Source organism: Rhinatrema bivittatum, chromosome 5 (genome assembly GCF_901001135.1).
Source record: "Rhinatrema bivittatum chromosome 5, aRhiBiv1.1, whole genome shotgun sequence".
Lineage (NCBI taxonomy): Eukaryota > Metazoa > Chordata > Amphibia > Gymnophiona > Rhinatrematidae > Rhinatrema > Rhinatrema bivittatum.
The window spans coordinates 94,286,302-94,311,808 of record NC_042619.1 but is presented as its reverse complement, the minus strand read 5'-3'; the positions used below and the strand labels follow the sequence as shown (position 1 = coordinate 94,311,808).

General features: G+C 41.0%; 1 protein-coding gene across 1 annotated transcript in view; it reads right to left on the bottom strand.

Annotated features, from left to right (window-relative positions):
* PAN3 (poly(A) specific ribonuclease subunit PAN3) overlaps window positions 1-25,507 on the bottom strand; it is a 315,850-nt gene that overhangs the window by 72,804 nt on the left and 217,539 nt on the right. The window contains exon 12 of the mRNA XM_029602606.1: window positions 13,778-13,943. Coding sequence (XP_029458466.1) covers window positions 13,778-13,943 — 166 coding nt within the window. The remainder of the gene's footprint in view (window positions 1-13,777; window positions 13,944-25,507) is intronic.

Genomic DNA, 25,507 nt, shown 5'->3' with positions numbered 1-25,507 from the left:
CTCATGTATTTAAACAAAAACCTCTCCTAAACATGAGGAACAATCTTAATTCTATAAAATTCTTTTTTATAAAAATGTTTTGTTATATAGGGAATTAGTATCAGAATTAGAAGTGCTCTTTTCGCAATGGCTCTTGCCCGCAATGGGCTTCAACCAGTATCATGCAAAGGCACTAGATTTTACGTCATTTACTAACATTTTTCATTTTTTGAATTGGTAGTTGCCATTTTTTGGAGAGCTGCGGATAAGAGCCTAGTTGGGCTCTTATCCGCAGCTACTTGCCCATTATCTATAATGGGCAAGTAGGATCACAAAAGAAAAAGTCTAAAAAAATAAGTTTATGAAAAATGTTATATGGGAAGTAGTAAATGAAGTAAAATCTAGTGCCTCTGCATAACACTGGTTGAAGCCCATTGCGGGCAAGAGCCTGGAGATTGTATTGAAAAGAGCACTTCTAATTCTGATACTAATTCTCAGACTATACCAACATTATCTTTTCAGATAGCACTCCTATTTTCAGCTTATCATTCCGCAGTCTGTCAAGTGCGATCCATGTCCAGCTGATGTTCAGCTTTGTTAACCCAAACTGCTATCATTCTTGTAGCTCATCAAGCAGCAGTTTGTCCTATCTGAGCCATGTTTAGATCTTATTTAATTTGTTACATTTCCAGCTATTGCAGCCTGTTCACACAAAATATCTCACTAATATTTGTTTTTGATATTATTGTATTACCGTTCTCCTAGTTCTGTTGTTCCAAGTTAATGTCCCCGGTTCAATGTAATAGCATTCTTACATGCCTGTTAATGTTAAATGTAAACCGAATTGATTTGTGATCTTGTCACATGAATTTCGGTATATAAAATTGCTAAATAAATAAATAATTCCCTATATAACAAAAATTTTTTATAAAAAAAGAATTTTATGGAATTAAAATTGTTCATGTTTGGGAGTGTTTTTTGTTGTCTTCATTAAGTGCCACACATTCTAGCTCTATAATCTTATTTCTCAGACTTCTAGAATTCACATGCAGACATTTTAAAGTATGTTTTTTATTTGTATTTCTATTGACATGATTATCAGAAAATGATACAGGTAGTTTGGAGTCACTCATAACTGTGTGCTCTTTATTAAAATGTATCTAGGCTATTTCAAACATTACCATAATCTAACGGGATATTCCCTGTTTTTGCAGTATCCTTTGAAGATACCTCTCTTCAAACTGTCAGGCCGATACAGTACAGTGCGCGCCAGCATGGCGATATTAAGTCAGAGCGCACTGTTAACCCGCGATTGGACGCGTGTTTGATGCTTGGATAAGTTCTTGGAGGAGAAGTCCATTAACTGCTATTGATCAAGTTGACATAGGGGTAGATTTTAAAAATTTGCAAGTATCCTATAAAATCCTATAAAATCCGGGGTCAGCGCGCGCAAGAGGGTGCACATTTGTGCAACCTGCGCGCGCTGAGCCCAGCGCGTGCTGCCGAGGCCGCTCCAATTTCGGAACGGCCTCGGAGGGAACTTTCCTTCACCCTCCCCCCACCTTCCCCTACCTAACTCACCCCCCCCGGCCCTATCTAAAACCCCGCCCTTACCTTTGTTGGCAGATTTACGCATTTACGCCTGCTAAAAGAGATGTAAATCTGCGCACGCCAGCGGGCTGCTGGTGCGCCGTCACCCGACCCAGGGGCTGGTCCGGAGGCCTCAACCACGCCCCCGAGCCGGCGCCACGCTCCCGGGCCCGCCCTGAAACGCCGTGGCACAGCCCCGAAACGCCGCGTCGTTTCGGGAACGCCCCCAACATGCCCCCTCCCCTTTTACGAATCCCCAGGACATACGCGCGTCCCGGGACTTTGCGCGTGCCAGCGGCCTATGCAAAATAGGTGTGCTGGCGCGCGCAGGGCATTTAAAATCCGCCCCTTAGGGAATGGCCTCTGCTACTACTTGCAACAGTAGCACTGGAACTTCTTAGTGTTTGGGTACTTGCCAGGTTCTAGTAGCCTGGTATGACCACTGTTGGAAACAGGATGCTGGGCTTGATGGACCCTTATTCTGACCCAGAAGAACATAAGAAATTGCTATAATCCCATGATTTTTTAGTTTTCTTAGAAGCCTTTCATGAGGGAGTGATGTGGTCAAATATCCTTGTCCCTATTAAATGTCTTGCTAAAGCATTTTGTAATAATTGTAATGGTTTTAATAGTCTTGAAGGTAGGCCTAGTAATAGGGAGTTGCAGTAGTCTGTTTGAGAATATTAATGTTTGTAAAACAGTGCAGAAGTCCTGGAATAATAGTAAATGTTTCAACCAATGCAATATTCGCAGCTTGGAGTATCTTGCTTTAATTAATTTTTGTGCTTTTTCATTGTAATGTTCTCATTAATCTGTATTCCTAGGACCCTTACTTGGTCTGAGGGTATAATGTGAAAATTACCTAGGTCTAGACGTGGCGGTTTAGCTATATAGGAGTTTCTCCTTAACTACATGATTTCAGTTTTGTTTTTTTTTTATATAACTTTTTATTGGGTTTTCCAACTTAACAATCATTATTTCGGATACATAAAGAATGCACTTCAAGAGACATCACTCGGAGGTTCTCGTAGACAGGTAAGGTATAACCATACACAGAAACAGTAACACCTGATAAATAACACATAACAACTAACATATAACAACATAAGGCATGGTGTTGATTACATTTTTGTTCAGTGCTTTAGCAGTGCGTCCTTTGCTCAGCAAAAACCCCTTTCCCCCCTTCTATTTCTGAGCCTCCCCCCTCCCTTCCCCCTAGGTCCCCTTATCACCGAGGATAGTTGAGTCAAATTCAATAGTTTGAAATGCAGCAGTTACCACTTGAGATAATAATCTTAGCAAAAAGCAAGGTAAACAGCAGTTACAGTTACCGTGGACAAAACAGTGCGGTTTAACAAACACGGTCTATCCACATGGGACATTTACCATGGTGCAGGTCTGAGTATGTGAACAGAGGGGGCAACGAGTACGGTGATAACACCAACGAGATCTTGGACCCCTGATGGGTCACAAAACAGAACGTGTCCCCTGGTGTGATTAGAGGACAACCCCTAGGTGGAGTATGCCTTGGACAGCTGCCCCCAAAGAAACCAATATTGTCACAACAACCTCAGGTTGCTAAATGGTCACCTATAAAATAGTCAATAAATTACTGATACTAGTATATAAACACATCGCTATCCTGGGCATGCCTAACAATTAAGAAGTTTTTGGTTGTAGATATACAAAGAGTGGTTCCCAGATGCCCTCCATTACCACTACTTTCTTCTGGGAGGTATTTTTCGCTACCGCATACTCCAGAGCACTAGTATTAAGTAGTTGCTGGAACCAGAACTCTATGGTCGGCGGATTTCCATCTAACCATTGTTTAAGAATAACTTTCTTCCCCAGGAGACCAGCCCTTTGAATGAAAAACATAACTTGTTTATCGGGTTCTTCAGCCAGGGAGATCGATGAGCCAAACAGCCATAAATTGGGGTCTACAGGCAAGTGAATATGGAGCATTTGAGAACATAAATCCCTGACGTTTTGCCAGAAGTGGTAAACCCTGGGGCACTCCCAAAAACAGTGTTCATAGGTTCCCCTGATTGATTGACATTTTACACAGGTCGCTGAAGTAGCAAGTTTAAATTTGTGTGCTTGTACTGGAGGTATGTAGAAACGCCAGAAAAATTTATAATTGGTTTCTCTAAGTAGTATGTTATCAGACACAGTCATTAATGTAATAAACAATTGTTTAAAATCTTCCAGGGAAAGCTGAAACAGTGGCCAAGTAGACCATTTCTCATGCAGTCGTACCAGATGGTCCATCGTGCCATTTGTGGCTAATATTTTATAATACAATGTGATGGTAGGGTTCTGATTGAAGGTGTGGTGAAAAACCTCCTGTAATTTTAGTAAATTAGGCGTAGGAGAAAAGCATTGCTCGTTGTGTCGGAGATAGTGCCTAAGTTGTAAATAATAGAAAAAGTCAGAAGCAGGCAGGACATATTGAGTCTGCAGTGAGTGGAAGTCATATAAGTGCCGTGACTTTGTATCATACATTTGGTAGACATACTTAAGGCCCTGTCTATGCCATCTGTGGAACACTGAACGTGTTTGGCCAGGTGGGAAATAGGGATTAGAAACGATAGAGATGAGTGGAGTTAGACGATGTGGTATGTGGAGTAGCTTCCCAAGACAGGACCATGTTTTGCGGCAGGTTTGCAATAAAATGTGAGCCCTAAGGCCCTCTGGTATACATGCATAGTCGACTTGTAACAGAGGGTTCAAGCTCGGGACTCGATACCATTGGGCTATACTCGAGCAGGGTACAAAAGTTGATGTATCAGATAGCCAATCCCTAAGTAGTCGAAGATTACAGGCCATATTATACCAAACCAGGTTCGGACATCCAAGACCTCCGACCGAGGGTGGTTTGTAGAGTGTGTCCATGGACAATCTAGCTTTTTTATTTCGCCATAGAAATTTACGGAGTGCAGATGTAACTGTCCTAGTATCTTGGCGGGTTAACCAAAGTGGAATCATCTGAAAGACATATAACCATTTTGGTAAAAGAATCATTTTAAAAATTTGTATTCTACCTATTAATGAGAGTGGTAGATTTTTCCAATGTTCCAGCGTTTCAATTGTGGACGATAACAAAGGTTTTATGTTAACGCCATAGAGATTCGCTATCTTAATTGGGATCTTAATACCTAAGTATTTGAGGTGTGATGTAACCCATCTTAATGGGAATACCCCCGGCCACATCGCCCGCACCCCGCCAGTGACGTCAATTGCCTCGGACTTTTCTTGGTTGATTTTTAAACCTGCAAAGGTTCCAAACCAAATCTGCAGATGAAGCACCTCCTGGAGTGATTCAAGAGGATTAAGTAGGAAGACAAGGACGTCATCTGCAAAAGCCGCAACTGTAAAAGTGTTGTCCGGTCCCCCAAACCCAGTGATGGATGGGCTCTCAGCTATTTTCCTCAAAAGCGGATCTATAGATAGGATGTATAGCAAAGGGGACAGTGGACATCCTTGTCTCACCCCTCTACCTATCCGTACATCTCCAGAGATGGACTTATTCGCTATGATACGTGATGTTGGATTGGAATATAGTAAAGAGATATAGTCTAAAAAGGCACCCTCAAAACCCAATCTACGTAGTGCAAAGAACATGTAATTCCAAGAAACACGGTCGAAAGCCTTTTCAGAGTCGAACCCTAACTACCAGCGCAGGAGTATCTTGAGAGCTACAAATCTGCAATGCAGTAAGTAGTTTAAGCATATTAGAGTTAGCTTTACGGCCTTTAACAAAGCCTACTTGATATGGGGCAATCAGTTGAGGTAAAATGACATTTAAGCGGTCAGCCAATACCTTGGCGAGAAGTTTTAAATCACAATTCAATAACGATATAGGCCTGTACGAGCCAGGGTGTAATAAGTCTTTACCGGGTTTTGGAAGGACGGTGATATATGCCAGATTAAAATCTCTGGGGAATCTGCCATTTGCAAGACCATCTTGATAAAAGTGCACCAGAGGATCCACCACTTGAGACCTTAGTATTTTATAAAAGTCATAGGAGAACCCATCCGGCCCAGGCGACCTCCCCGGGTTGACAGCTGCAATAGCATTAAACACTTCTATGGGTTGTAACGGTCTATTGAGATAATGGAGTTGAGTGGTTGTTAATTTGGTATGTGAAAGATTTTGAAAAAAAAGGGAAATCACCGGGATTATGGTCCGTGGTATCGTCTGTATATAATTGTTCGTAAAATTCCCTAAAAACTTCACAAATATCTGACTTATCGGATACAATTGTCCCCTTACTATCTTTCATCTGTGGGATGAAAGTTTGGTGTCTCGTTGCCCGGACTAGATTTGCCATCAATTTGCCCGTCTTGTTCCCAAATTGGAACAGATTTTGTTCCCCTCTATATAACTGTTGTTGTGCCCTAGTGTGTAGTAAGGTGTTGAGCTGATTAAGGGTCTTATAATAGGCCTGCTGTGAAAACTGTTGCCCTACAGAAAGTGTTTTCTTATGTGTATGTAAGTCTTGCCCTAATTTTAAAATATCCTTATCCAAAGTCTTTTTATAGGTACGAGTAAAGGAGATGATTTCACCTCTTAAGACAACCTTGGCAGTTTCCCAAAAAAGTTGGGGCGTGTCAGTATGTTGTTGATTATGTAGAGCGAAGGCTTCCCATTTGTCCTTTAAAAAAGTTTGAAAATTGCTGTTATTCCTCAAGTATAGAGAGAATCGCCATATTCTGGCTTCTGGTCCTGTGGAATCTGTGTTGAGAGTCACGGAAACTGGTGAGTGGTCCGAAATTGCCTGTGCCTCTATCGTGGCTTGTGATATATAATGAAAGTCCTTTTGGGATACAAGAATGTAATCTATGCGGGAAAGTGAGTGGTGGGCTCTGGAGATATGTGTATAATCCTTCTCATGCGGGTGAAGAGTCCGCCAGATATCCACCACCCCCAATTGGTGACACAAATAAGCTATCCCTTTTAATTTTTTCCCTGGCCCTCTGAGTGTGGGTGGATTTTTATCCAGTGATTGGTCATGAACACAGTTGAAGTCTCCCAGTGTGAGTAGAACCCCTTGTGAACATGCCAGCAAGATGGTCCGTAAGTTTTCAAAGAAGGTGTGGGAATACTCATTCGGTGCATACACACAACATATTGTGAGAAGTACATGGTTCCAGGTTCCGATAACTATGACGAAACGCCCATGGTCATCAATTATTTGATCTTGGATAGTGAAGTTAATACTCCTGCTTATTAATATCGCTACCCCCGCTTTCTTCCCTTGAGCCGGTGCTGAGATGCACGTACCCACCCATTCTCGCTTTAACTTGGCACTTTCTTGTGTAGAAAGATGCGTTTCCTGCAAGCACGCAATGTCCGTGCGCAATCTTTTAAGATGTGTTAAAATTTTTTTCCTTTTAATAGGCGTCCCTAAGCCGTTGACATTCCAGGATACTAACTTACCCATGATCTAGAAATGTCAGGCTAATAACAAGCCAAAGCTCCTGGAACCATTCAGTGCAAGAAAGCTTGAGGGCCCCCAGCCTAGCCCCCCAGCTCCACCCAAAGTGACCTCTACCTGGCCCTTGAAAAATGTGCTGCAAAAATATGAAATGAGGAGGATAAACCTGTCTGAAGAAAAAGCTTACAACAACCATACCTCCTACTTGGTTAGACCCACAGTCCCTCAGCGATAAGTAACATCCCACCCCCCCATCCCCAATAAAAGAAGAAACTCCCATTTCCCATAACCCATCCCCACAAGTATGATTGCCCCACCACCTATGTGGTTTGGAGATCATACGTGAAATATGTGTACAGGCGCCACCCCACCCCCCAAGGAATAATAGGAGGGTACTCCCCCGATCACCCACTACTATAGTTGTGGAATATATTCGTTAAAGTCTCAGTTCCCAGAGTCGTCACAATCAGAAGCAGACTCGGATAACCTCTGCAAATCGGGCGTAGTGATTCGCGGCGTGTCTGGTTTCCTGGAGAGAAATCATCTGTCCGTTGTATAAGTCTAGGAATCGCCTCTGCAAGGGATCTGATCCTTTCCTAGTCTGCATCCTGTAGAAGCTTCACTCACTAATCAATAATTGGTTGGCAATGTTCATGTAGAAGGAAGTTCAATCCTATCTGGGAAAACACAGTCAGTAGCAGAATACCAAAACAACTGGTGAGAGAGAGGACAACTTCCAGGTCTCCTCTGAGTAAAAGAAAATCAAAAGATTGTAAAGGCGAGATCAGCCCCGTCTGCACACCTTGCAGGGGGTATCCGAGAGACTCGCGCTGACAATGCCATATCACAATTTGTCTCAGGTTGCAATAACAAAACTTCCCAAATTAACATGGTAAGAAGTCAAAACAAAGAGATCTTCAGCGCTCTTTCAGCAAGCCGACCACTTATCAAAATTGGCAAATATTAAACAGGTTGTAACTCCACCACTTATAAAGTGTGCACCCCATGGACGCAGATCAGCCACAAGTCTGTAGAAATTGACGCGCTTTATCTGGGGTGTCGTAGAAAAGAACCTTCTCCTGGTGCCATATTTTTAACTTCACGGGATATAATAAAGAGAATCGGATTTGCTTTTTAAAGAGCTCCGTGCATACGGGAGAGAAAGCCCTTCGTAGCTCAGAGACTCGGCTGGAGTAGTCCTGAAACAGTCTTATTTTCTGCCCCTGGTATGCTATGTCTTGGTGTTTCCGATAAGCCATCCATATATCTTGCTTATGTTTGAAATTAAGGAATTTGGCTATGACTAACCGCGGCTTATTTGGCTTGTCCACCTACCCGCCTAAGCGATGTGCTCGTTCCACTACTAGGGAGCCTTGCAGTGTCGGGAGGCTTAGTTCCTCCGGCAGCCATTTTTCCAAAAGTGAGCACAACTCGTGGTCAGTCACCGTCTCAGGAAAACCCATGAATCGAAGATTTCCCCGCCGATCCCGGTTCTCTAAATCATCGAGTTTGTTTTCTAACGCACTGATTTTATTCTCTTGCGCTAGTATTTTCGTTAAGTTAGCGTTCACATCGTCCTCGACAACAGAAATGCGTCCTTCCGCCGTGTCTATTCTAGGGGCAATCTCTGTCAGAGCTGTACATACCTTTGTCAGCCGTTCTTCAATGCCCGCAAATTTTTCGCTTAATTTTTCATCCAAGGCTGTACGGATGGTTTCTTTAATATCCGCCAAAGAGATCGGAGAGGTGTGTGGTTCCCCGGCTGAGTCGGGCCCTGTCGCCATTTTGAGGTCAGTGCCGCGCGGTTTCTGTCTTTTTTAGTGCTCCTTGATGCCATTCCTGGTGGCGATTTCTGCATGAATCGGACAATGGACATATGTCCTTGCCCTAGGTGGCTGTTGAGAGGTCCTGTGGGTGTCGGGAATCCCAGATGTTAACGGGTTGTGGGGCTGGCACCCGGAGCCTAGAGAAACCCATCTGCTAGGCTCATCACATCACGTGATCTCCACCGATTTCAGTTTTTTTGTGTTTAGTTTAAGCTGAGATGGCTCTTGCTGTATTGCATTCATGTATACTGAGAGTATCAATGCTATATTTTCAAATGATTTGTGAATGGAATGTAGAACTGTATGTCATCTGCGTATAAGAGGTTGATTCCTAGTTCCGCTAGTAATGTACACAGAGGAAGCCTATAAATGTTGAATAGTGTTGCCAAGAGTGCTGAACCCTGGGGGGACACCTGTATCGATAGAGGAGGTGTCAGATATGTTGTTGCCCAGTTTGACTTGGAATGTCCTATCGGCTAGGAAGGGGACCATTTGAGAATCATTCTGTCTATTCTAATTTTTCTCAATTGATGGCATAGAAGGTATGGTCCACAGTGTCAAAGGCTGTTGTTAAATGAATTAGTACCAAGATATAAGATTCATCATTGTCAAACCCCTGTAGTATGAGGCCCATTAAAGATATGAGTACAATTTCTGTTGATTGATATTTTCTGAATCCGAATCGGTTTGGATATAGAATATCATCATCTTCTAGGTGGTTTTCCAATTGAGATAGCATTGCTTTTTCTAGAACTTTTGCGATAAAAGGCAAGTAGGATATTGGTCAATAATTGACCCAATTGTCAATTCTGCCAATTTTGATTTTTAGGATTGGTTTGATCACAGCTTGTTTTGCCCCATGAGGGACCAATCCTTCTGAGAGTGCGTGGTTGATTATGGTTGCGACTGTCAGATTGATTACGCTATGTACTATTTTCAAGGAACTTGCAAGAATTGGGTCCAGTGGGTGGGTAGCAGGCTTAATTTTGGTAATAATTTAAATTTCGAGTTTAGTTACTCTGTTTAATGTTGTCCATTTAGCCTGCTCATGTTTTACTTCTGGTTCTTTTGTTGGTGAGCATGGGAATTGTGTTTTTAACCTATTGATTTTATCTAACAATCAGGTGGCATATTTGTTGCATGCATTCTTTGAGAAGTAGTAGTTACTCGAGATGTGAGAAGATAACAGTTTTGAAGAGTAATTTGAAATTAAATATTACATCATGAATCTGTTTTGCATAGTAGTCTTTTTTTGCTTTGACTTGTGCATGGTATTTTGTTAGGAGGGATCTGTATTTTCATAGGGATTCTGCAGACGGGCATTTCCGCCATTGTTTCAGATTTTCTCCGTGTCTGTTTAGTGCGTCTTAGCTCTTCGCTGTACCATGGTTTCTTTTGTTAGAGGTATTTCATTCTTTTTGGAACATTTTTGTCTGGACTGGGCTTAGGTTACTGGCTATATCATTAATGATTTTATCCCAGAAGGCATTAGCTTGATTAGTCAATTAGCTTATTTTTAATTGATTCTTCAAGTACTTCCAGTTCTATCTTTTTTTCTGAAAGTGAAACTTTGATTATTTAAATTTGTTTGCTTTGTGTTGAGGAGGGTATATCCGCTTTTATTAGCTGCAGCTCAGACAAGGCAATATATAGTGGGAAGTATTGATTAGACAATTGCAACTGGCAAATATTAGGTCAAGGAATGTCCTGCTTTATGAGTGGTGTTGGTTACAAATTGTGACTATCCCATTGTTTCCATTGTATCTAAAAATATTTCACATGTTGTAGTTTTTGGTGTTCTATCTATATGTCGGTAGAAGCCTCCTACAATTAGTATAGAGTCATGTGATGGAAATGACAGTCCATTAACTGCTATTAATTATATGTCGGTAGAAGCCTCCTACAATTAGTATAGAGTCATGTGATGGAAATGACAGTCCATTAACTGCTATTAATTAACTGCTATTAATCAAGATGGAAATGACAGTCCATTAACTGCTATTAATCAAGTTTACTTAGGGAATAGTCACTGCTATTAATTGCATCAGTAGCATGGGATCTTCTAGGTGTTTGGGTAATTGCCAGGTTCTTGTGGCCTGGTTTGGCCTCTGTTGGAAACAGGATGCTGGGCTTGATGGACCCTTGGTCTGACCCAGCATGGCAATTTCTTATGTTCTTAATGCTTTAGTGAATAATTTAATTAGAGATGAACAGTCTTTTTGAAATATTCCAGGGGGGCAATAGACCATTCCTATGTTTAGTTGTGGTGATTTTAGTATTGCCACCTCATAGGGAGGGTTAATCTCCAAGTTTAAGCTTTTTTTTTTTTTTTTTTTTTTTTACTGATTATTGGTAGACCCCCACCTTTACATTTAGGTCTGAGGAAGTGAAAGACATCATAGTTGGGTTGATCAATTTGATTGAAGAGTGCATTATCTTTGTCATTCAGCCAGGTTTCAGAAATGCAGAAGATAGTAGAATTTAAATCGTCTAACAAATGATTTATCAGTGGGATTTTTTTTTGACAGTGACTGAACATTCAATAATAAGAGTGTGAACATTAGGCAAGAAGAGATTACAGGAAAGTTGTTACTTATTGTGGGAAAGACAAGCTTTGCGTTCTTTCTTTGCTTGTGTTCTGTAATTCTCCTTACGTTTCCATATATTCCCTGTCCTATGATGGTCTTGATATGGTGAGTCGGCTCTATTATTATAGATGTGTGGTCAGGGCGAGTTTAAATGGTCACTTTGGATTTCACTTTGGGCATGCAAAAAGAGGGTGAACAAAGGAACAAGCTTCTTTGTTGCATTCCTTTGGGCATGCAAGCACCTCTGGCGTGGCCGCCATGGCCTTCAGGCGTTGGTGGGCGGTCTCCGCCTCCTTGGTGCTGGCTTCCCTCTCCCCGGTACCGGTGGTTGTGCTCCGTTCAGCGGCCAGGCAGGCCGTGCGCTTCTCCTGTCATTGCCATGGTGTTCTGCTTGCTGGTGGTGGGCGGGTGGCAGGCAGTGCCGCCAATGTGGCACATGCACTTTTCTCTCCTACCGGGGGAGGGGAGCATCTGGAGCATGCTCTCCACCCTTCCCCCAGTGCCAGTGGTTGTGCTCTGGTCAGTGGCCAGGCAGGCCACACACTCCTCCCTTCAAGGTAACCATGAAAAGGAAAGTAATTCAATTGAAATGTTAGACGAATAAACAGGGACTCAAAAGCCAACATAAAGAGAACTAAAAACTTGGCTCCTATATATGTCTTTCTTCCAAATTTTAGCACACAAGGCCAGTGGAATGCAGTCAGGGCTATCAAAGGATTCAGCGAATCCCAGCCCTAATCAACACTTATTTTTGTTGCTTTCTTATCCAGCTGCAGCTGAAGAGAAGCCAAGTAGTGGACCCCATCCTGCTACAGCCTGAAGAGAGGGGAGAGGCCCTGAGAATTTTGTGTGTGCGTGTACGTGTGAGAGAGAGAGAGAACCTCTATACATGTGAGAGAGAGGGTGTATATGAGAAACTGCGTGCATGTGCAGTGTTTGTGCAAGAGAGAGAGGGAATATGTTTGCATGACAGAGGGAGTGTGTGATGGAATGAACATGTGTGTGAGTGAGAACCTGTGTGTGTGTGTATGTGATACAGTGTGTGAGAAAGCTTGTGTGTGTGAAAGAGAGAAGTGTGCGAGAGAATGAACATGTGTAAATGAGTGTGTGAGAGAGAGAGGATAAAGTCTGTGTGGTCCAACTCCCCCAATCCATGACAATCTTAGGGTGACCAGATATCAAAAGATCCCACGTATGGAGAGCATAAGATTTTTTAATCCTTATTAGTTTTAATTATTGGGTACATTTGATGTTTTTGAGGTTTTGAAATATTTTATTGGTGTTTTGGGAAATGTATAACTTTTTTTTATTATTCAATGTTTTATTGATCAGATGTTTTGAAATATTAGTATGAGTAAACATATGTGTGTGTGTGTGTGTGTGTGCGTACATTAGGGAGAGTGAGTGCGTGTGTATACAAGCATGAGTGAGAGGAAGCGTGTATGCCTGTATGTGCGTGAATGAGAGAAAAGAAGTTGGGGAATAGAGGAAGGGGAAGTGCATTTACTAATCTTTTACTTGAATGTGATCGCATGCCACAGTGCAAAAAGCTTTTTTTTTTGCCATCCAGTTTGTCATCCATATTTGGTCTTTCAATTTCAAGAAAGTATGTAGCAATTTATTTGTAGAAAAGCTGTAAAGAAAAACTAGTGACTTGACCCTTTCGGGCACATGGACCTGAAGGGGTCAAAATGCTGATGCGGCAGCATTACAAACACAAGGTTGGTGGGAATTCCAATGTCAGAAGACTTGGGATGCCAGGTAGCAAGCACTGAACACAGCTATGTTGGGGGCAAGAGCACCCTTGCTTGAAAACACAGCAGGGGCCCAGGTGACTGTTTTTTGTGGGACAGCTAACTAGATATGGCAGACATAGGCTGGAGTACTAGAGACCATCTTGTTAGACTAATGGCAGACAGTTGGGAGCTGATGCTATTAGTTATGTGGTTTGGGTATAGAATAGAGAAAGGAGTTAAGCTTATATGTTTTAAGCAAGCTGTGGATTATTGTTATTCAATAATGTGCTTGTCTGCCTTTATATTTTGATATGGGAGATTCTGAGGGTAAGTGGCAATTGAATCGGTAACAGCTGCCCATGTAAAGTCTAGTGACAAACTCACTTTTCTGACATGCTGGTATATTTTTTGAAACTCTCTGCTCTTTAAAGTTTGTTCTTTATAGAAAGAACACCAAACTTGTTAAGAAAATGACTTCTGACATGATTGAAATGAAAACCAAGTTTAAAGGTACTAAAGAAATTCATAATTAACTATAAATGTAATTTTCCACTGACCTACAGCTTACATTCAAATCTGTGACAAACGCCCTTTATATAAACATTTAAATTAAATACCTTGTTTTTCCAGTTACAAGAATTTTGGTTGGATCCATTACACGACATGCCAGCCCTGCTGTGTGAGTAGTCCGCAATGCAGAACTCAACTGGACAATATATGCCCAAATCAGAGACTCGGGCAATAATCCTGCATGCTGACGGGGTAGAGGACCATCATGTTGACCTAAATACACAAAAAAAAAAATCATATAAACTTGAAAGTCTAAATTAAAATGCATTTATAAAAATTAGCTATTAATAAAGTAGCTCACTGCACATATCTGATTTATAGTTATATGCTCTACTAGGTCATTGAATATAAATAAGCCTCTAATATCATACATTTTATCAATGGGCAGGGCAAATAGGCCAGAGTCAACTAGCTGGTATTATGGGGTGAGTTACTTAGGAATGTCTACAAAAATGAAAAAGCTGAAAGAAGCATAATTTTTTTTTTTTTTTTTAAAACAAAAACTTAGATACTATATTTTACTCTTGGAGTGCTCTTTTCCTATCCTTTTAGGCAAAAAGTGTTGGTCCAATTACAGGAGAGAAGTTTTAATAAAACAAGTTCAAAGAATCATAAAAATGAGAAACAGAACAGTAATCAATTAGGATATCACTCATATTGCAGTGAACTGTTTAAAAAATAAATATTTCATACTTAAATCACTAGAAAATGAATTTGCTTACAATTGGTATTCTCTGATGAAGCAGTGCAATGAGTCACATCAAATGGGTCATGGACTCCATCTTGAGCCAGCACAAAGTTGATTTCCAGATCTTTCCAGAAAAGCTTTCAAGGTATGTGCAGGTGAGTTTCCTGAATGCTAACGGACCTGCAGCCAGTTTATTGGTTAGCTAGGATAGAAAGAAAGGGAGTAGAGAACAATTTTCTAAGGGGAAGTAGGTGGCTGTGTGGCTCATTGCACTATTAGCAGAGAACACTTATTATAAGGGAAGCAAAATCACTTTCTCAGAGAACAAGCAACAGAGCTCCAGACTGGATTCCCTAACAAGAGGTTGATTTTTTTTTAATGGAGAAGCACCAGTTTTTCATCTTTTCCTTTATTTCCTTTATTTCCTTTTATTATATTTACTATTTTCATTAGATCTAGAAGCACCAAGCAAGGGAGACAACTGGACACCATAGAAATAGACCTTAAAATGTAAGGAATTGGGCTATATGCCACAAATAGGCCTTAAAGAATGGACAATCTAAATCCAGCATGTCAATACACTAATGACTGTAGAATGTGTGGACCCAATCTGATTTTGCAGCATTGAAAATCTCTTCTATGGAGGAAGAACTTAGATTGGCAGCTAATGTCATAACTCTGATAGCAAAGGACTTGACTATCATTTATTTCACGATTTTCCAAGTGAGCTAAAGGCTTGTTATGGCAGGTCAACATATTCATGACATGTCAATAAAAGAAAAAAAAGGCACAGACTTATAGCAAGTCAATATTAACCAATCTAACATCTAAAATAAATAAACAATATAGAAGTTATGTTTCAAAATATGCCAAGAATAAATAGGTCAGGGAAGAAAGCATTAGAGTGGTACTTAAGGCCCATCAGGGATGTATTAATGCTATGCAAGGTAGAAAAAATTAAATAAGGTCACTTGAGGTGTAGAGAAAAAGAACATAAGAAGAGCCAAACTGTCGGACCAAGGCCCATTGAGCCTAGCATCCAGTCTCCGACAGTGGCCATGTTTGAAAAGGCAAATAACTATTCTCTATTTACTTGTACCACCCCACTTATGATTTTATAAATCTCAATCATATCCCCTCTCAGTCATCTCTTCTCCAAGCTAAAGAGCCCTAATCTGTTTAGCCTTTTTCTAAAAGGGAACTTTTCCATCCCCTTTATCATTTTTGTTGTCCTTCTCTGTATCTTTTCAATGTCTGCTATATCTTTTTTGAGATGGGATAACCAGAATTGCGTACAATACTCGAAGTACTGTCACACCATAGATGCATACAAAGGCATTATAATATTCTTAGTTTTGCTCTCTATTCCTTTCCAAATTTTTACTAGCGTTCTATCTGCCTTTTTGATTGCTGCCAAAGACTAAGCTGAAGATTTCAAGGAATTATCCACAAGAGCAATATGTGCCAGTTTAAGGGTTGTTAAATTTGACTAGGATTTTTTAATTTATTTATTAAGTAACTTTAAAATCTATAGTTTTCAATTTGATTACAAGAGGACTAATGTTAATTTTGTAAATGACCAGCAACAGTACACTACAATTAGTCAGTCACTGAAATCATGGTTAACTGAATGTTATTCTAAATCATTCATTGATTTTTGAAGAATTTTATCCCAACATGGGAAATAACCTATATAACAAAAATATGACTGGGGTGGGTGGGAGATGGGAGGGGCATTTATCCAGCTAAGATAACCGTATAAAAAGCACCTCCCCAAAATGCCCATTCCTACCCATTTCCCACCCACAATGTAGGCAGTTAAGTTCACAGTCAATTTAGGTCAATGCTTGTGTGGATGCAGGTTTCAGTTGCTTTCTTGGGTGAAGGAAATTAAAGTTTATTATTAAAGCCCTGACAGAAGAACCAGGCTTTTAGTTGCTTACTGAAGCAGGAGTAGTTATATATTTGGCAGAGCTCTTCTACAAGAGAGTTCCATCAGACAGATGCTACTCCTAAGAAGGATCATTAGTATGTATCTACTTTTGATTTCTTTGTCACCAACGTTGTTAGGCAAGCACCAAGTGAGAATCTTGGTGATCTGGAGTAAATATATAAGAACATGCCACACTGGGTCAGAAAAAGGGTCCATCATGCCCAGTATCATGTTTCCAACAGTGGCCAATCCAGGTCACAAGTACCTGGCAAGATCCCAAAAAGTAAATAATCACATGCTGCAATCACACAATGATAAGTAGTGGCTATTCCCCAAGTCTACTTAGTTAACAACAGTTTATGGATTTCTCCTCCAGGGACTTATCCAAATCTTTTTTTTAAATCCAGCTACACTAAATGCCTTAACCACATCCTCTGGCAATGAATTCCGAGCTTAATAAGAACATAAGAAAATGCCATACTGGGTCAGACCAAGGGTCCATCAAGCCCAGCATCCTGTTTCAAACAGTGGCCAATCCAGGCCATAAGAACCTGGCAAGTACCCAAAAACTAAGTCTATTCCATGTTACCATTACTAATGGCAGTGGCTATTCTCTAAGTGAACTTAATAGCAGGTAATGGACTTCTCCTCCAAGAACTTATCCAATCCTTTTTTAAACACAGCTATACTAACTGCACTAACCACATCCGCTGGCAACAAATTCCAGAGTTTAATTGTGCGTTGAGTAAAAAAGAACTTTCGCCGATTAGTTTTAAATGTGCCACATGCTAACTTCATGGAGTGTCCCCTAGTCTTTCTACTATCCGAAAGAGTAAATAACCGATTCACATCTACCCGTTCTAGACCTCTCATAATTTTAAACATCTCTATCATATCCCCCCTCAGCCATCTCTTCTCCAAGCTGAAAAGTCCCAAACTCTTTAGTCTTTCCTCATAGGGGAGCTGCTCCATTCCCCTTATTTTGGTAGCCCTTCTCTGTACCTTCTCCATCGCAATTATATCTTTTTTGAGATGCAGCGACCAGAATTGTACACAGTATTCAAGGTGCGGTCTCACCATGGAGCGATACAGAGGCATTATGACATTTTCCGTTTTATTCACCATTCCCTTTCTAATAATTCCCAACATTGTTTGCCCTTTTGACTGCCGCAGCACACCGAACTGACGATTTCATTGTGTTATCCACTATGACGCCTAGATCTCTTTCTTGGGTTGTGGCACCTAATATGGAACCCAACATTGTGTAATTATAGCATGGGTTATTTTTCCCTATATGCATCACCTTGCACTTATCCACATTAAATTTCATCTGCCATTTGGATGCCCAATTTTCCAGTCTCACAAGGTCTTCCTGCAATTTATCACAATCTGCTTGTGATTTAACTACTCGGAACAATTTTATGTCATCTGCAAATTTGATTATCTCACTTGTATTTCTTTCCAGATCATTTATAAATAAATTGAAATAAGATTATAGAACATTATCTTATTTGTTTTGAATTTGCTAATATAACTTTATGGCGTGTACTCTAGTTTTTGTATTTTTTGAAATAATAAAAACAGATTTACATTTACAATTTCCACTCATGATTTTATAGAACTCTATCATATCCCCCCCCCCCCCACTCAGCCATCTCTTCTCTAAGCAGAATGGCCCCTAACCTCTTTAGCCTTTTCTCAATGCCTTTCCATTCCGTTTAACATTTTGGTCACCCTTCTCTGTAACTTTTTCAATGCGACTATATATTTTTTTAAGATGTGGTGACTAGAACTGCCTATAGTACTCTAAGGGGCGGATTTTAAAAGGGCCGCGTGTGTAAATCCTTCCGGATTTACGCGCGCAGGGCGCTGGCGCGCCTATTTTGCATAGGCCGCCGGCGCGCGTAAAGCCCCGGGACGTGCGTAAGTCCCGCGGCTTTCGAAAAGGGGCGGGAGGGGGCGTGTCAGGGGGCGTCCCCGAAACGACGCGGCGTTTCGGGGGCGGGCCTGGGGGCATGGTGCCGGCCCGGGGGTGTGGTCGAGGCCTCCGGACCAGCCCCAGGGACCGGAGGACGGAGCGGGGCTGCCGGCAAACTGCAGGCGTAACTTTGCCGACAAAAGTAAGGGGGGGTTTAGATAGGGCCGGGGGGGGGGTGGGTTAGGTAGGGGAAGGAAGGGGAAGGTGGGGGGGAGGGCGAAGAAAAGTTCCCTCCAAGGCCGCTCCGAAATCGGAGCGGCCTCGGAGGAAACATGCAGCTCGCGCTGGGCTCAGCACGTGCAGGTTGCACAAATGTGCACCCCCTTGCGCGCGCTGACCCCGGATTTTATAAGATACGCGCGTATCTTATAAAATCCAGCGTACTTTTGTTCGCGCCTGGTGCGCGAACAAAAGTACGCGCTCGCGTATTTTTAAAAAATCTGCCCCTAAGTGCGCTCTTACCATGCAGCGATAGAGAGGCATTATGACATTCGCTGTTTTATTTTCCAGTTCTTTCCTTTTAATTCCTAACATTCAGGCCGATACAGTAAAGCGTGGCCGCGGTTACCCTGTTTCTAACCCGCTTTCTACCCACAATTTGGCCGCATAAGTCTAACCCGCAATTCACTATCCGTTTTTACCAATCTTTACCGCTTCTTTAAATCAACGAGTATCCCTTTCCGCCCGCGGCATGTATATGATATGTAAACGATCGGATTAGCTATTCCCTCCCATACAGTAACATGCGGCCCGATTATCGCCTTTTTAACCAACTGTTTTGCCACGTCTTTAACCCGCTAATTTACCGCCTACCCTGACCCTGGCGTTAGAGGGATGTGACAGCAATAGGCAGGCTCCGGTCAAATAAATGGGTGGGTTGGAGCAAGCGAGTAACATGGTGTGGCCTGGTTCACCTATGCTCGGGCCTGGTTCTCCTACGCTCAGGCATCGGGGATTGCCAGTCCTCTGCATGCTTCCAGCAGCCCCTGTCCTCTCTCCCCCCCTCCCGAAGCAAGGCACAGGGCGAAAATCGACTCGACATGTTATTAAAACAAATAGAAATTGTAACAAAAGTAAACTTACTGCATGCTTCCAGCAGCCCCAGTCCTCTCTCCCCTCCTCCCGAGGTGCCCACCGTGGCTCCCCTGCCTCCCGGGGGCAGCCGGCGGTGAAAGCGGCTTCCAGCAGCCCTGCCAGCGAAGGCGCATGAACGCACGTCCAATTTGGGCGCTCAAGCAGCGAAGGCGCATGAGCGCACGCCGTGACCTGAGTGCCCGGATGGAAGTCCGAGGCCATCTATTGCTCCTACCATGTGACAGGGGCTGACCAATGGCACTGGAAGCCCCTGTGACATAGAAGGTCAAAGGCTATCGGCGCCATTTTGAATACCGGCAGCTGAGGGTGTGAGTGCAGGAGATGGCTCCCAGACCCCTCGCTGGACCACTAGGGAGCTTTGGTAAGTCTTGGGGGGGTCAGGAGGGTGGGGGGTTTGTTTAAATTCGCCTCTTTAGACTGCCAAATAATTCGGCGAAGATTCGTTGTATTCGTGGGGAATCACGATATGTTTCGCTTCCCACGAATACAACTAATATGGCCCTATACGTTGCGGATTACAAATACGTAGGAAACGAATGCACACCCCTACTATTCCTCCTTTTCTGCCTACTCTGTCTTTCCTGAACAGATTATAACCTTGGTTAAGCTGCACCCTAGTCAATGGATCCAATAAACCAAGTTTCTATGACAGCAACATTATCTAGATCTATCTCTGCCATTAGGGTTTGCAATTGTAGAATTTTACCCCAAGATTATGAACATTTGTGTTCATCCTCTTATCGGTATTCCTTCTTCCCCTGTCTTCCCTCTGCATATCCCATAGTACCCCCGATAATGCCTGTTCTTTACAGTAACCTTGTGACACACATACACGTGTTCTTTTCAGCAATAACTTTGTTCATTGGGGGTGACAGTCCGATATAATGTTTCTATCCACCACACCCCCATCTAGTTTAAAGTCTTGTCAATGGATGATCTTAACTATTCAGCTAAGATCCTGGTACCTTTCTCAAAGACATGCATGAGATCCCTCCAGTGCAATCTTCTCTCTTTCCACATAGTGGCCAGTCTCCAAGCTATTCAAAACCCTCTTCTTTACACCAGCTTTTCAGTCATGTATTAAAATTTCTGTATGAGAATCTACCAATTCCTTTATCATGCACAGGTAATTCCTCTAAAAATGTTTTTGTCCTTTCACACTGCTTTACTATGCTGACTTGGTTCCTCCTAGCCAGCTCATTTGTGACCAAGTCATGAGCAGTGTCCGGACACTTGCAGCACTGAGCATGATATATGACATTTGAGAGTACTTTGGGCACCTCTTGAAACTGCTGGCTTGCTACTTTAAATTATGAAAAAAATTGATGATATGAAATCAAAGGAAGAGGAAATCTTCAAAGGAAAGAAGCATCAAGCAGAAAAAAGCTTTCTATCTGGGCCAGTGACACCAAGCATAGGTTTGTATGGGAAAACCACTACTCTTTAGCGACAGTGGGAGGCAGTGCCAAAGAAAAATGAACTTAAAACATTTAAAAATAATAAATAATAATAATTGTGAGGGTGTTACTGAGAAGAGAGGAAGTTTAACTCCAAAGACATACTGCATTCACTGAGAAAAAAAAATCTCCTGAGGCAAAAATTGGTTGTGGAACAATTCAATGAGCGTTGACCTCTGACAACAACAAAAAATAAGATAAAAACATAATGGCTGCAGTCCAGCAGCACATGGAAAAAAAACAAAAAAAACAGGCATACCCGTAGCACTTTCATAGGAAGGTTTAAAAACAATCTCTGTACTAGCACAAGGATCATGTGTGCGACTCCCTTACACATGCTTCACATCAGAAAAACAAATCTGTTCAATCTCACAGCAAAAGGATATTATAATCCACTTTTGAATATATTTTAGAAACATTTAATTAGTATCAATAACAAAGAACGCAAAAAAGTAGATTATTTTACAAGTCTGAATTGTGCAGAAATTAGGAAGAAAGAATTTGTACACAGCTGCCAAGAACAAAAATAGTATGCCTATAGTCACCTGTCAGAGAAAACTAGCCTGTGAAGGCAAAGCTTTATACCACATCCCGTTCAACTAAATTCTGGAACAGAGTCTGTATATGACGTGGGATAATGAAAAAAATCATTGACCACATTGTATTACCAAAAAGTGGCATGCGAAACAGCTTTGTAACCACAATATTCCTCTTGCAACTGTCAAAAAAACAGCTACCACACTGAAAAAAGTGTATAAAAATTGTTTTCTGTTCTTAATAACTACAGTCCATTTTATGTTGTGTCTGTTTCCGCTTCTAGTGAGTTTTTTTTTAAACCCACAAGAATTTAAGAGCTCTCAATCTTCTGGTCTTCCATTTTTCTGTTTCCTAGTCTCATATATCAGCTATAAACATACTTTGTCTGTTATATTGGTGCTTAACTATTCAGCTAAGATCCTAGTACTAGTAGTAAGTTATAAATAATTCAGTTGGTAGTTATAATCATTTTTAACCTCCTCTTTTGTTTTGATTTTCTGTTTTAGTCCTGAGGCTTTATTACTGTTTACAGCTATTGGCAGATCCTTCTCGCCATCTAAATCTAAGTACCTCAGGGGCCAATGCAATACAGTGCGCTCAGCCGAGCGCACTATATAACCCGCAGTCGGAAAAGGGTTAAATAGGCACTAATCCACACCCTAATGCAATAGGGGGATTAACACCTATTTAACACGCGTCCGACCGAGAGTGAATGAGATAGCGCTCATCACATGCAAATGCACGTGAATGAGGCTATTACTCATTCACTCCAAATGCAAAAAAATACATGTGCGTCTCAAAGCAGGTGTTAATAGCCAAAAGCATTGAAAAAAAGTACAGAAAAGCAGAAAAAACTGCTTTTCTGTACTTCTTTAAAAGTAGAAAAAAAAATAACCTTAGCCGGCCGCATTGAAGACCAACGCCAATATGCTCGGCGTTGGTTTTCAGAACCGGCTGACTGCAGTTATGAAAACCGATGCCGAATTTATCAGCAGTGTTCCTAACTGGTAGACCGCCAGTAACCGTGGGGTCGCATTAGCAAGGAGACGCTAAGGTTGTGCAAGCGACTCATGTGCCTCCTTGCTAGCGTGCCCCCCCTTGCGGGTGTCATGCACACATTAAAGTGGGCGCTGAAAAGTCAGCACCCGCTTTCCACATTTAATATTGCATCGGCCCCTCAAAGTGCTACAGTGCTGATCTTTATCAGGAATCTATGCCAGCACACCAAGGATATTTACTTGTAAAGCACAAAAACAACTAACTCACGACAAGTGAATATGGAAGGAGACATAAAATGGGTATGTCTCTATAATAAAAATCACAAGCTTTTATAATGAAAACGTACAAACAGGAAATAATCTGGAGATAAAGATAAGAGACCTAGGAATATCAGTTAGAGGAAACCATGTTAAAAAAAAAAGTGACATCAAATATAATGGAAACTCCAGCTTTGGATGTAACAAAACTGTTAGAAACAACTCAGAGCGAGCAAGTGAAGCCAGCTACTCTTATTGTGACGTTTTTGCTTGAATCAGATAGAGATTGGATTTTAAGATTATACTTTCGTAACAGGACTGAGTCTTTTCTTGGTTTAAATGTTGGAATATTTCCAGATCTGGCGAGAAGCACTCAGTTTAGAAGAAAATTATTTCTGAGTCTGAGACTTCAAGTACAAAAAATGGGAGCCATGTATATTCTTAAATATCCGTGCAAATGTTGCATAAAATACAAAAATGTTTTGTATATATTTTTTCAACCTGTGCAGTTGGAGAATTTCCTTAAAAAGTATTCATTAGAGATAACAACTTCCTCTCCTGTATTGGAAGGCTAAGTACTATTAGTCTACAGTTGGATCTGCAATAATAGAAATCTCCTGTATAGGACCCGTTAATTTCAATAATTGCTGTATGTTATATTCCTGAGGTAGAGTAATGGATCTCTCCCTGTTGACGAGGACTTTAAAGCAGATTGTTTAGGGAAAATATGTTACTGTGTTAATTTGTAAAATGTTTGATTATTTAAAATTGCTATCTACACAAGATTGTTTTTCTTGATGTTTTGGAAAATTGAAAAAAAAGTAATAAACAGTCAATACTGTGGTGTTATAACCAAGTACACACACTTCAGGTGCATTATGAACAATTAAGTTGTATGTTTAATCTTGTATGACTTTTTGAGAGTTATTTAATTTAGAAAATGTTTTCTTTGAAAATGCTGTACTTGACATTTTATTTTAGTAAAAAAATAAAATTTGGGTAGTTTGTGATGAGCATTGTAAGAAAATGGAAAAACAAACATTCCCAACAATTTAGTGAAGACTATACTAAAAATACATTAACACAATGCTTTCACAGTTGTAATAAAATTAATGAAACATTCAACCCTTGTACGTGAATCAGAAAATAAAATTCACAAACTCCTTTCACAGAAGACGGAAAAAGCTGCAGCCTACCTGATGGCTGAGAAGCAGTGCAGAATATACTGTATGGGAGATCCAGGTTCAGCTTCTGAGCTCAGTTTATATGACTTAGGCTGGCTAGACCTGGGATTGCTGTGAAAGCAGCGTTCACCGCTCCCAAGAAGTACACCCAGCCATTACATAGTGGAGACATCTAGTGATCAGACTCTGGGTACATGCAAAGCAGTTTCTGAAGGGCCAAGAACTGTCGCTGAGATAGACAAGCTAGAAAAGAGACTAGAGAGCTAAAAATGTGGGAAACCTTGGTAGTTTTCAATCAATGCTCATGGCACCAGTGCCCCAGTAGGGGATTCTTCATATTAAGTTTGAAGCCCAAAAGAGCAGAAGGAGACTGTTGGGCCAAACTCTAACCCCGCTTCACCTCCTTTACAAGTCAGGAAGCTATTTAAATTCCAGCACCTCAGGAAAAAGCACCAGCACTCAGTGTGTGTTTCGATACCTAAGATTTCTAATCCCATGTTGATATTTTCAATGCTGCTTTCTCTGAGCATAGACAGTTTGTATAATCTGAGTAATGAATTTGAATTTTCTAGTGATATTAAATATTTATGAAACAAACCTCCTGATGTACTGTGACAAAGGCAAATCACTGCCAATATTTAAGAATATTAATGTAAATATACACTAATCACTTGCTACAAGAGGCAGTGATTTTTTAATACAGCATGTCTTTTTTTTAAGTATTTATTTATTTATTTATTTTTAGATTTTTATATACCGGTGTTCCTGTATTAAAATACAGATCACATCGGTTTACATTGAAACATAAAAATTATGCCAAGAGGCGGTACATATAACAAGGTTATAGAACTTGGAAAACATGGAAAACAGATTCGAATAATAACACTGATAAAGTTGTAAAGTCTCTGAGAAATCAAATCATAAAATAAGGCGTAATTGTCTAAGATAAATGTGATCTGCAAAAGGGATTGCGATGGTGAGAAAATCTTGATAGCTGGAGGTAAAAAATAATCAAAGTTCTGGAAAAGCTTGGCTAAACAGCCAGGTTTTAATTTTCTTTTTGAAGGACGCGAAGCAGATCTCAAGGCGGATGTCTGGCGGGAGCATGTTCCATTGGACGGGTCCTGCTAAAGAAATGGTACGTTTCTGATGTAAGGATATCGTTGAAGGAACATAGAGTGTGCCTTTATAAGCTCCTCTGATAGGTCTAGTTGAAGAGTGAAAACGTAGTTGGGTGCTTAAGTGGAGTGGGGATATGTTGTAAATAGATTTATGAATTGCTGTGTATACTTTATAGAGAATCCTTTGCTTAATAGGCAGCCAGTGGAGGAGTTTTAGTATGGGGGTTATGTGGTCTCTTTTATTCGTATTGGTAAGGATTCTAGCTGCAGAGTTCTGAATCATCTGGAGGGGTTTGATGGATGAGGTTGGTAGGCCAAAAAGGAGCGAGTTGCAATAGTCAATTTTTGTTAGTATAATGGCTTGTAGAACCATCCGAAAATCATTGAAGTGGAGAAGTGGTTTCAATTTTCTCAGGACAAGAAGTTTATAGAAACAGTCTTTAGTGGTGGTGCTTATAAATTTTTTGAAGTTAAGCTGATTATCTATCATGACACCTAAATCACGTACATATGGTGAGTGATTAATTG